Raw genomic sequence first — 12,602 nt, 5'->3', positions numbered from 1 at the left:
AGCCGAGAGAGGTGGGCAATATTTTGAGATTAAAAGTCGCAAATTTGCCACTTTAAAACTAGCAAATTTGTGACTTTTAATCTCAGAATATTGCCCACCTCTCTCGGCTCCGTTTTTTTTTTTTTTTTTTTTCGACAGTGGCCCTAATACGCCGTCGTAAGTATTACAGCTGTATTCTCTACTTCGGATATGTGGGACATGTTTTGAATGAGCAGAACGTTTTGAAACACATGCACTTTTAATGTGGTTTATAAATGAATCAGAAGAAATAGATCTGGCCTGACAGCCTTACAGCATTATATAATATTATATTTTTTGTATTGTTAATTTAATTTAATGTTTTCCTAAATTATTCATTGATTAATCAAAATTGGATATATGTATTTTGCAGCCCTATCATGTTTAGAAAACACAATTTTGGGATGGATATGTAAAAATGGACCAACACCAGTCACACTGTATAGCTTGTGTCTGCAGGTCTGAACCCGTTTCAGCAGCTCCCTTTATTATGGCACTTGATACCACTGAATGTGGGGCTGAATTTCTGCAGCTTGATCCTAGCATCAGCCTTGCCATCATCTGATGTCTGCAGCCCTCTCAAATGGAAGCTCTGATAAAGCCATTCGTTACACTCAGACCATAATTTAGACACACATACAAAGTTACTTCCCTCAAGTGCAATTTGCATCTACTTCTAAACACTGAAACTGACTGATAGATCAAAAACTAGCACACTTGTTTGGAGAAGAAAACGATGCAGCCAGAAATATCTGTGTATGTTTGATGTGAGGTGTTTATTCCTTTTCCCATTAAAATCATGGAAACCGCACTCAAGGCTAAGTTTATGCTGTATAAATGTCAGCCTCTGTAGTTTCACTCCGAAGAGTGATGAAAGGCCGGTTTTCATTAGCAGCAGCTGATTGGATGATGCTTGTGATAACATGGAAGACGGGCAGCTCGAGGATCAGATGGGCCGTCTGTTAACTGATTCTCTGACTGATCAGTCATCGAGTCCCTGCCAAGAGAGTTAAAAGGATATTTACCCCCATTAAAGTTATCATACATACATGGATTTCAAAGCTTAAAGGCATTTTGAAGGCTCTGCTACATTTTTAAATCTTATATTGTGTATATATGTCTGATATAAGTGTCACTTGAATTAAACTATGTTATGTTTCTGTTGTAATCAGACTGCAATATGGATGCTTCAACATGGTATATGCATGTTATGCAGTTATTCAAATCATATTTGGCTGTTCTAAACAGAGATTTGACTTGACACTTTGCTTGAAAAAACTCCCCTCAGCTCAAAAAAACATCAAGGCAAGTTACAATTTCTTTGTTAAACACCATAAAACTCAAGGAACTGTTCCACTCTACATTATAGAGAAACTGCAAAAAAAACAAAAGAAGTCCTATTCAAATATACTTGGCTTCATCGTCATCTCACCTCCTCTCATCCTTCACATGTGTCAGCAATTCATGTTGACGGCTTGTGCATGAAATCCAAGCGCTTGGCTCTATGCTGAGTGTTATGAAAAACAGCTTCTTTCCGGAATTTAACATATTTTAGTGGAAATTACCACAGGGGATGAAAAAAGACTTGAGACCGACAGCACCATTGGCACATCTCTTGGGGAGGGCATCATTAATGCTTGGCTGGCAGATTGGCAGCTGGGTATTGATGGTCCATTTCGGCATGTTGACTGGAGAGTTGGGGTGAGGAGACAGGGGGTGGGGGGGGGGGGGGGGGGTAATGTGCTTCAAACATGCCCTATTTATAATAGGGCTTGTCCCTGTGCCAGGGGAAGCGGGTGGCATAAACTAGTGGGTGATTACGTTAAACAAATGTCTGCCTCATTAGCTCGCCCCCCAGAGTGTCTTGTGCATATATACAAACAGAGACACGCGCTCACACACACATTCAGACATTCATACTGACATAAGCATTAGGTTGGCTTTGTAAACAGAAAAGGGCAGAGCACAAAGGCAATGCTCAGGAGGCTACAAGCTCCATCCAATAGTCTAATTAACATCTCCCAATTCCACCACCCAGTACTCGGTGGTGCTCCAGTTAGCTTCGGATGACGCTAATACAACAGACTGTGTCACTATACATGCATATTTCCCGACAACATCTGAGACATTTCTTCCCAAAAGCTGAGCTAATGACTGCAATTAGCATCGTTGGTTTCAAAGCTCGGGGCTCAGCTGGAGGAGCGTTGGACAGACACCTCGTGTTTTTTGCTACATGGATAATGTATGAAAATTAGGGCCAAATGATTTAGCTTACTTATGCAACGCCATAATGAGAGGGGCTAGATTGATACCTCAGGTCCTTAATTACTTGACCTGATTTGACCTGAACCATCTACCTCACACTGCTTCAGTGGACAGAGATTCATTATAGGGCAAAACACTGCAAATACAAATAAGGCTACAACCAGTGCTTCGGCAATTGTCCAACACAATTTGGCACAATAAAGCGTCTTTGCTGTCCGAACAAAAGGTAGGGTAAAGATATTCCATTCATCATAAAACAGACAGAATCGGATTGCAAATGTTGAAAATAAAACCCCCAAAGACGAATGATTTTAATAAAACAAATGTACTCTGTATATGGAATGTTTAACATCTTCATCTTTGTAAAGCTGTAGGGGGGTGAGACAGGAGGACCATTGGCTGAAAGAGGCTGTTTTTTTGTCAATATTAACAGCAGTAAAAATGTTTTATATGCCTATATAAAGTAATGTTTAAATATAGAGCCAAAACGACGCTGTGCAAACGACTTACTATTCCTTGAAATGGAAATTACATTTTTGAACTGCGTTGGCGTCCTGCTGTGACTGGTCTGATTTGGGTTTATTTTTTTTGATCATGTAAATGTGATGGTGTATTTCTGCACTCAGAGCCCAGATATTAGCCCTTAAAACTGTGGGTGATTGCAAGCTTTCAAACAAAAGCCCCTGGGAGGCCACATTAACTAGTGGGAGGATCCCCGGAAAAACCACAGAGAGCTCACTGACCGGCGAAGAGAAACATCACTGGTCTTATTCAGGGAGGGCAGCCTTGCCCACTGGGACCTCGGTCTCAGTGCAAACACTCAAGCATCTGCCACCTGAACATTACCTAAATAATGCATGGGGCTGATGGGAGGCCTGTCACAACCGGCCCCACATACTCATTACTGTTGCCAAAGTGGTGTGAAAAAGTCAAGTCAGCAAATGCGCTGGAGCAGGACCGACGCGGGACGAACGTGCACGAAACACACACAAACACACATGCAAAGTGTGGCAGAGGCTTATAGTGAAAGCCTGCATCCACGGATTAAAGGAGGTTCTTGAGATTATGTTGAAAAGCTGAGTGTGGGTAGATTAAGCTGTCTACCAAGAACGCGACCAAAGTTTAGGACATGAACAGTTCATCTGTCAATCTCCACATGCGTAGACCAGATTAAACAGCATGAAAAGAAGAGAGCCAGTGGATGCTTGTGCGTGGATGTATATTCGTCCATCCCGTTTTTGAACACTAAACAGCCGGATACACTTGCATCTCTGCTGGCCCAAAAGTCACAGTGACCCAGGGCCGTCTCTCCCTTCAGGAGCATTTCCCATCAGAAGCCGGTTACACCGCAAAGGCCATTTTACTCCCAGAATAGCAAATCTAAGGAAATGTAATCTTTGAAGCCTCGGCTAAAATAGCCTGACAAAGCCATTTTCAGGGCTGAGGAACAGAAGGAAAGCTCGGACACCGGAGCTAAAACTCCTTTTACATAATTTGCTCTTGGTATGACATTACTGTTGTATTGTTTGACCTTAAGCACAATGCTTGTTGAGCAGACGGAAGTCTCTGGCAGACTCTCAAAGTCATGAGAGCAGTAAGACGGGGACAGAAAACCAGCGTCACTACCGAAGTCCAAAACCCAAGGAATTAGATTGATATTAATACAACACAGAAAAAAAAGCTGAAGATTCTTACATTTGATGAGGTTGGTTGAGAGAATGTACATAACCACAGCTGTATAACACACCACTCTCTACCACACCACTATCAAATTGCCCCTATCCCCCTGCCACTCTCTTATTGCCCATTGCTTTCATCAACTCCCTCACGCTCTGGATAATTAACAATTGGTTAAGGTCTAATCATACGGACATGGGGATTGATTTAATGTAACCTTAGTCTAACTGGGAGAACCTCCCGAGACACTGGCAGGAGGTTCACACATGGAACATGAATGGAAAACAGACGGGAAGCTGTGGGAATTTGGATAAGCGCCGTCAACTGCTCCCTTAATCTGGCGAAGTGACAGCAGGAAACAAAAAGACTGCTGCTGCCACAGGAAGAGGATCCGGGGCTGTCTGGTGTTACTACACACATACACACTTACATGTACAGTATGTACACACACTAGGAAGACAAATCCCATGAACAGTCATCTGTACCCATCAAATCCAGCCCCACTTGATCTGCAAACAAACTGTTCAGGACCTTTGATATTATGCAGATTATAATTCACAGTCCTCATTTTGCATATTATCCAGTGACGTTAACGTAGTAAAACAAGACGGAGCTTTCAGGCGTTTTATTCAAACGTTCACATTTCACGATGTGATGCCGTTATCGCTGCGAGTCTAGGCAGCTCTTCAGTCAGAATGCAGTAAAAGACACCTGGTTTACATTACACAGGTTACAAATGTCAAACAACAAAGATAAAAGATCAGTGCTACTCTTCCTCTGAAGCCACATCCCAGCACAAACAAGCACAACAAGAATTCACATTTTAGATGTGAGTTTAAGGAGGATGCAGAGCCGCGTTGCCAGTATATAAATAATATATAACTAAATCCTGAACCAAACTCTAAAATCACACAAGCCAAATGGCTCACAGCAAACTGCAAGTGACCCAGTGCAGAAACAGAAAACCAGCAGCTACCAACAAGTTTCTCTAGAGCCGTTTCAAAGTGTCTCGCCTAATAGACTGTGACTGTGTGCCGTGTCTTCCTGCAACAGCCTTTTCTCAAATCTTAACTTTGTTTTTATGTCAGATTCTTTTGGATATGAAAGGGAACTTGCAGAGAACCAGACAAAACAAACCCTTTACATGTCAAAAGTTAAGGAGAGAAAAGTGAACATGAGGTCTCCAGACGTCCAAGTAGATATTCCTTTTGAGGTGTTTTAATGCTAGGATCCTAAAGATACTTGTATTCCTTAGACAAAGTGGTTGTTTTTTTACCATGCAGTTTTTTCGCACAGCATTTTCAGCGTCAACAATTCCGTTCCTGAAATGTCAATGTGCCAAAATGAGGCCGCGGGACCACAGTTAATTTTTCGCTTGGTAATTCCTAAAGCCTGTAGCGACACTGAAAGAAAGTTTCAGTGTGAGTAAATTAAGTTGGGCAAGAAAATGGGTCGAGAGGATGACAACCCCTGAAAGCCTCAGACGAAAAGTGATTTTAAAGTGAATGCCACAATTCAATTTGGAACCTAAATTGCACTGAGCCTTGCCTATTAGCTTTGACTGGTGTGCGTGGTTAGATGAGGGATAGGTTAACGCCTTTGGCACTACAGTGGCTTTGAAAAGAGTGTAACTGATACATTAGTCCTCATATCTCATACAAACGTTGAATGTGGATGTCTATGTAACGCGAACATCTTCCATCTGGCCGAGCAGAAGATCTGTATAATCACCACAAAGTCAAAGTGGGCACCTGAGATTAGTGTCACCAATTCAATATCCAACCAAATGTGAAATATGGTCCCAATCTCTCCTCCTGTTCCTCACTCATGACATTCAATGATGGCATGTAAAGTGTTTTTGCAGAAAACGTTGACCTTTTGGATCTAAAATGTCATCACTTCATCATTTTATCCTATTAAGGTGTGTTCACGAGAATTGCGATGTGAATTTTTCACACGGCGCTATTGCATACACGTCATTCGTGTGAGTTGAAATATTTCAACTTGAGCGAAACATTTTCTGGTCTCTGTGACCCGATAGAAAATCAATTCTCCTGTCATCACTGAATCAGAAATGGGGACAAAACTTATTGTAGCGGTCTGTGGTCTCCCAGAGCTCTACGATAGAACCTCACATTAAGAGACCAGAGACCGTCTATAACAACAAGGTTGCTTCCATATTTATGCCTAGACGACATATTATAAGTGTCTATGGAGCAGCTACAGTGTCGTAAATCCTCTAATATAGGCCCGGGCTTTTATTTACTCAAGCGCATCGCGGCCCAGGCCTTTATTGGAAGGAGGTCAGGATTAGAGACAGGCCTCTATTTCTATTTGAGCAAAACAGACTATCAGTAGAATAAATAAAAACAAGTTTTTCTGTCTATTTGAACGGCGCTCTCCTTCATACAATCTAGGGATGTCCCGATCCAGCTTTTTGCACTTCCGATCCGATACCGATATTGTAGCTTTTAGTATCGGCCGATACCGATACCGGCCGATCCAGGCATGTATTAAAGATTAAAAATGCCGGTTGATGGAAATTATCCAAAATTAGGGGCTGGAAAAATATGGCTGGAAAATTATGAGCATCACATTAATAGCTACAGATACTGTAAAACACTATAACGACATATGAGTGCATATATTGTCTTATTTTATCAAGTAAAATATAAGTTATAGGTTTACTCAACAGCCTAATAGTTCATAGAAATTCAGGTAGAAATAGGTTAACTCAGAGTTCCACAGCTTATCAAAAACAATCCTCCCCCCACAGGGGGTCCCTTGCTTTGCATTCACACTGCTCCAGCCCAAACGGGCTTTAGCCCTTACACACGTCATCACGTCCTAATACTACACACAATATGGCTTGATGCTGTTTTGAAGGAGTGCATATATTTATCAACAACACTCGACCTGCATCAGCGCATGTGCGCACGAGCGGATCTGTGCGAGCAGGCAGCGCGGAAGCCGGTCCGGTTCCGGTACCGGTCCCGGTACTGGTCCGGTTCCGCTCACACCACGAGTCTGAAGAGTGCAACAGCTTATCAAAATACAGTGTCAACTCCGTGTTTTCAAAGTAGAAAGCGACATCGTGGTGGTTTAACGAGGCAGAGCGGCATCAGAACAACATCAAGCGCGTAAAGTACACGAAGAAGAACGTAGCGGGAGCGCGCGGCGAGGATTGTTGTGGCTGCGCGTCTTGCGGAGCAAGTCTACTGTGCTGCGCGGAGGCGCTCCTAATGTAAATGTTTATTGATTTATGAATGAATTGATAGGTGGCTTATTTTTGGCATATTGATTTCATGGCCTGTACAATGGTAGGGGAAACACTGGACATGCACACAAGTCCATCTTGTTGTTGTTTAGTGGATGCTGGACAGGTCGCGAGGTGTGTGCTAGGTGTGCTGGAAAACGCGGACCGGATTTTGGGGAAAAACAGAAAGAAAATGGAATGGATTAACTACATCGGTGCGCTGGAAAACAAGGACCGGAGTTTTGAAAAAAAAAACTGGATCGGGAGTCCGGATCGGGATTTTCCCGTGCAGGCCGATCCGATATCGATATGCATTTTTTGCTAATATCGGCGGCCGATCCGATCCAAATATCGGATCGGGACATCCCTAATACAATCACGAGCACACTTCATGGCTGCACCCGATTGGACAAACGCTTTCACTGGTGGCCTGTCTGCTCCCGGATTTCAAACCGACCAACATGGCGGCTCGTTTGGAAACTTTCTCTTATTTTACGACAATACTTCACCGAAATGTGTTTCTGAAAACATTTTATGAAATAAATAAGCTATGCAGTTGCTGAATCTGTCTTTATTTTAGATCGACAACGGTCAGTTTAGGAGATTTTCGAGACCTTCCAGGAGGCGGTGCCCCGTCTCTCGAAACTCGCCCTCGACGCGAAGGCATTGCACGGCTTCTAACATAGACAATGAATGGGAAACGTTCAAATAACGCTGCCTGTTGACATGTGCCAGAATCTCACACTGAACTAAGTTAAAAACTTGAGAGCCCTGCCGTAGCTATGGCTTGAATTTGTTAGCAAACATTGCACCCCTGTGGTACTTGCATGTTACTATCACAAGCATAATTTTGAGGCCAGAAAAACGTTGGTTCTAATAATAGTCTCGGCCTTTATTTACCTCCGCCGACAGCGAGACCAGCCAATGTTAGAGACCCGGCCGCTAATAGAATACAGGCCAATATTAGAGGATTTACGGTAGCCTACGTCTGATCGATCCAAACTCCATTCAGAAAAACAAGCATTTTTAAAGTTATTTGCTTATCGTCTTGCAGACAGAGCTAACAAACCAGGACTTTGGACTTTTTACAAATTTAATCACAAAAAAATGGTTTGTTTTGGTTTCATACCGTAGAAAAACCAGCCGACGTGTGGCTTGCTATCCACAGTGAATACAGCTCAGTGAAATTCACAGAGCACAAAAGGGGATCTTTACGCCATGACTGAAGAAACAATTGGGTTCAACGAGGTACGTCTAATGCAAGTGATGTGAAGAAACACAAATGATCCATTTAGATACGAGTGAAATTTTGTCTTGATTAGCGATTGAATTCTTGTGTTATGGCCAAAAACGTGTTTCGTAAGGGTCAAAGCGATTTCCTACAACAGCCACTTCATCCTTGAGTCCAAGTGGATGTTTCTGCTGCATTTGAAGAAACTCCCTCAAGGCATTCCTGAGGTGAAAGGTTCACATGAATGGGATTGACAGGCAGAGAACTGAAAAGCACCTTATTCAATCATTCAATATTAACACTCCTGCATTCAAGTACTTACGACTGTGCAGAATCTAAACCCACAGCTTGGCATCGAGCTGCAACTAAGCCAATTAAGTTAACGGTATTTCCCTTTCATCTGGACAAAGTAGTGGAGGATTAATGTGGCAGATCACTGTTATCTATCCTAATGACATCAGTTTCATTGGTTCATAACTGACTATCAGCTTTAGGCCATCTGGCCTCATAATGTACTGTACAACAAGTGTGCATGTCCCAACATAATACCTCTGCTTCTGACTCACCGCTGTTCCACATCTGGTGCACCACAAAAGCATTTCCTTTCAAACAAGAAATTTTGTCCAAAATAGAAGGTCTGAAAGTGTAGAATTTTATGTTCAAGAGCAAAATCTTACTCAGCATTTTTTTTTTAGATTTAACAGCATTAAACTTCTACTGGATCACTTTAATTCTAAGTTCGATTGCTACCAGCCTCTTCAGGGAAAACCATTGATTCCCATTAAATTGACCTGCACCTGTGCCGGATTGTAATTCTAAAAGAAAAGCTTTCTCAGGCATCTGCAATAATTCCTTTTCTTCCAGGGCACAGTGAATTCATTTGGCCTATTCCCATTGCAGTTTGCCCTCGGAAAGAAAAACACAAAAACACATTGGCAGCTGAATGTAGTCTCAAGGCGTGTGTCCGCAAGTCATTACCTCCGCTGGTCCCCATTCTTCCCCGTTCAGGGCTGATGCATATCCAACGTGGCAGCCGGTCGCCAACGCTGTGCCGGGATGAATAGTTTGTCATCCCCGCTTCCCTCTCTCCCTCTTCACTCGGCTCTCTGCCTCTTGCCAGAGCCGTTTGCTCAGCTGTTCCCCTCACTGACCGCATTTATCCCAGATGAGCGGCACAGCTTACCCCCGTTAATCTGTGTGTGAGTGAGTCCGTGTGCCCGGCTGTGTTTGTGTGTGTGCGTCTCCATTCCAGGCATCCTCTCATTGGCCCCCTGATGAACATCTGAAGACACGCCCTGATCAAGGGACACACACACACACACACACACACACACACACACACACACACACACACACACACACACACACACACACACACACACACACACACACACACACACACACACACACACAGGGGACAAATGTAGCACTCACAGGGACAAGCATTGTGCTCTAAGCGGAGGCCATCCGGAGCATATTTGGAGATGTCACATCACAGAAAGGCTCTAATGAATCCTCTAGTCAATGACGCCGACTCCATCCCTACCCCGCTTCCAATTCTGCAAATTATTGTCTCTAAAATGTGTGCGCTGATGCTTGATTAAAAAGGTTAGAATCACCTGCGAATGGTGCAATATTAGTGGTAATGTATTTCCAAACCTGTCCCTCCTCCCCTAACTTCATTCCATACACCTGTTCCTCAAATTATTATTTGTTGGCATGGTGATTTGGGGAGAAATAGGGCAGACAGACAACACTGAGAGTGGCAGAACGGCTTAGTGCAATGTCAAGAAATTCGTTTTTCACCCCAAAATGCTCACTTGGAACATTTCTGAAAGTAAATGAAATTCCCTAAATATAAGCAATGTAAAATACAATGTGACAGTTTAAAAAAAAAAAAAAAATACATATCCCACAAGCCAATCACACATCAATGCGTTCATCCTTCCTGCTCTCCCAACTATTTCATCAGGCTCTAAAACCTTCCATGAAGACAAGGTGAAATCTCCCCCACCCACCGACAATGAACTCCCCCGTGAAGTGAAACAAATAGCCCCCGACACCCCTCTCTTAGAGGAAGCACTGTATGCCTCCACTGAGATTTATGCCACAAATGACACAAAAGAGTTGTGGGCAGTAGGAGCTTAAATGCTGTTTTTTGTTTTTCTTGACACTGGCCTATTTTTTCGTGATCCATCATGTTTGCAAAAGGAGAAAACTGGGCCTATAGTCTTCCTGCTCGGAGGCGAGAACTGTGCTGCTGTGAGGCGTAAAGCTGAATTTATTGTAATATGACACAATTATGTTACACACACAGTACTATACACCAAAAAATGTCCAGAAATAATGTTACACATACATTAATAGATTTTCCAGATGAGATGAAGAGCAAATTGATAAAGAAATTAAAAAAGGAAATAAAACAGAGAATGGGTCTCGAGGCCTATATCACCCTCTTGAATAGTAACCTCAGAGCGCTGCGGAAATTATTGATTATTTCCTAAACAATGGCTCTAAAAAGGTCAATAAACTATCCAGACATTATTAATGGTCATCCAGTTAGATACATGGATTTTTTTCATGTGTGCAAGTTACCTTTCTAGAGAAATGCACGGATGAGCTGTATGTAATTGTTGTATTTTAAATGCTAAAAAGAAGGAAATAGATATTCCCCATACCAGTGATATACAGTAATTGTGTACAAGGTTTCATATCATATAGTTTACACATATTATATTCTAGCGTTCCAACGCAATCCAAATTAATTAAAAGCTATTTAAAGAACAGAAAACAACGAACCAGCATGGTCATGATCCCATTTTAGAGCAAAGCAAAAGACACAATATAATCAAAATGTTCTCCACCAGCGGTTCACAGACTTATTTCAGATACGGCACTCCTTCACGGCGATTGTTTTCCCCTCACAGCACCCGACCACCACAAACGGGTGTTTTGTCTCAACATGTCTCTGGACTTTCCTCCGGATCATTGCCACATTTAATAGCTTTTCCCTGCTCACAGAGAGCGTTCACAGTCCACCACCTTCACTGGCGGCTGAAGATCAGTGGGAAGCACCGCTCGTCCTTTAACCACAAGGATGGCAGTTCGATTCCCAGCTCCTACTGTGTGTATGTCAAAGTGTCCTTGATCCAAACACCATGTTGCTCACTTGGATGGGGGAAACACAGGGGTCAAAGTTCATGTGTGTTTATGACATGCATTCATCTTAGCCGTCGATGGGGAAAGAGAGAATAGAAGGAAGATGTATGACGTAGTGAGATGCTGTGTGGGCTGCATGTGTGAGTCACGGGGGACAGTATTAATTTCTGTGTCACTGAGAGAAATAAATCTGAATGCCCGCAGATTTTACTCTCACACACTTTTTCCACCAAAATTATAGTATGCTTTCTGTTGTTTTTTTTTTCCTGGTGTGCCAAGGCTGGTGTTACAAATGGAAAGCAAGGTTAGTAAACAGAAAGATGTTATTTTCTTTTCTTTTTTTACATTGTTGTAATGGTTGTTAAGTGAATGTTATTTTAAGTTAGGCAGTGAGATGATCACCATGACATCTCTGAGTCAGAGCAGTCAGGAATTTAAGCAGAGAGACGATTGTGGAAAGATTTTGGACGCCATAATGAACAAATTAAATGGACGTCCTAGACTGTGTATCATTCTGGTAACCTTTGACATAATAATATAATGAGTTTGACCCGGATTGGAATGACTAGAGTGATATGTAACATCTGGACGGAGCACAAAATGAAATTACAGCAAATGTCGCTTATTTGAATGATCGTTGGAACAAAGTTGTTTCTGTCAGGTTTGAATGAAGTGTGATTTAAATCACTGTACTGACGATGAGGCTTTGAAGAAGCATATTAATCGTATGTTTTGTACGTTAATGAATTATCATAATGACCAAATCCTTGTTGATTTTATGGATGATATATCCACTCCAATGCACTAAACAGAAAACATGTCAGTGACTGGGAGTTGACTGTTCCAGTATCTACAGCTGCCGTCTGTTTAGTTCAGATCCACTCATCAGTACAAGTAAACACTCATCGTTGATGATGATTCAGAAGGTTTACAGTGGAGGAGCTGTTCATTTTCAGACTGACACCGAGGATTCTTGTCCGTATTAGTATTCGGATT

At 42.3% G+C, this 12,602-nt stretch overlaps 1 protein-coding gene across 12 annotated transcripts in view; it reads right to left on the bottom strand.

The window, feature by feature from the left end:
- Positions 1–12,602, bottom strand: part of kazna (kazrin, periplakin interacting protein a) — a 161,924-nt gene that overhangs the window by 71,129 nt on the left and 78,193 nt on the right. The window contains exon 1 of one of the 12 annotated variants that reach the window (XM_084014625.1): positions 9,426–9,643. The exons of the other annotated variants lie outside the window; for them this stretch is intronic. Within the exon in view, the coding sequence (XP_083870751.1) occupies positions 9,426–9,603 (178 nt within the window). The 5' untranslated portion in view covers positions 9,604–9,643. Of the gene's footprint in view, positions 1–9,425; positions 9,644–12,602 lie in introns of those variants that run through there. 12 annotated transcript variants of the gene reach the window in all.

This window comes from Eutrigla gurnardus, assembly GCF_963514095.1.
Source record: "Eutrigla gurnardus genome assembly, chromosome: 8".
In the NCBI taxonomy this organism is placed as follows: domain Eukaryota; kingdom Metazoa; phylum Chordata; class Actinopteri; order Perciformes; family Triglidae; genus Eutrigla; species Eutrigla gurnardus.
This window is presented reverse-complemented; position numbering and strand designations above follow the sequence as displayed.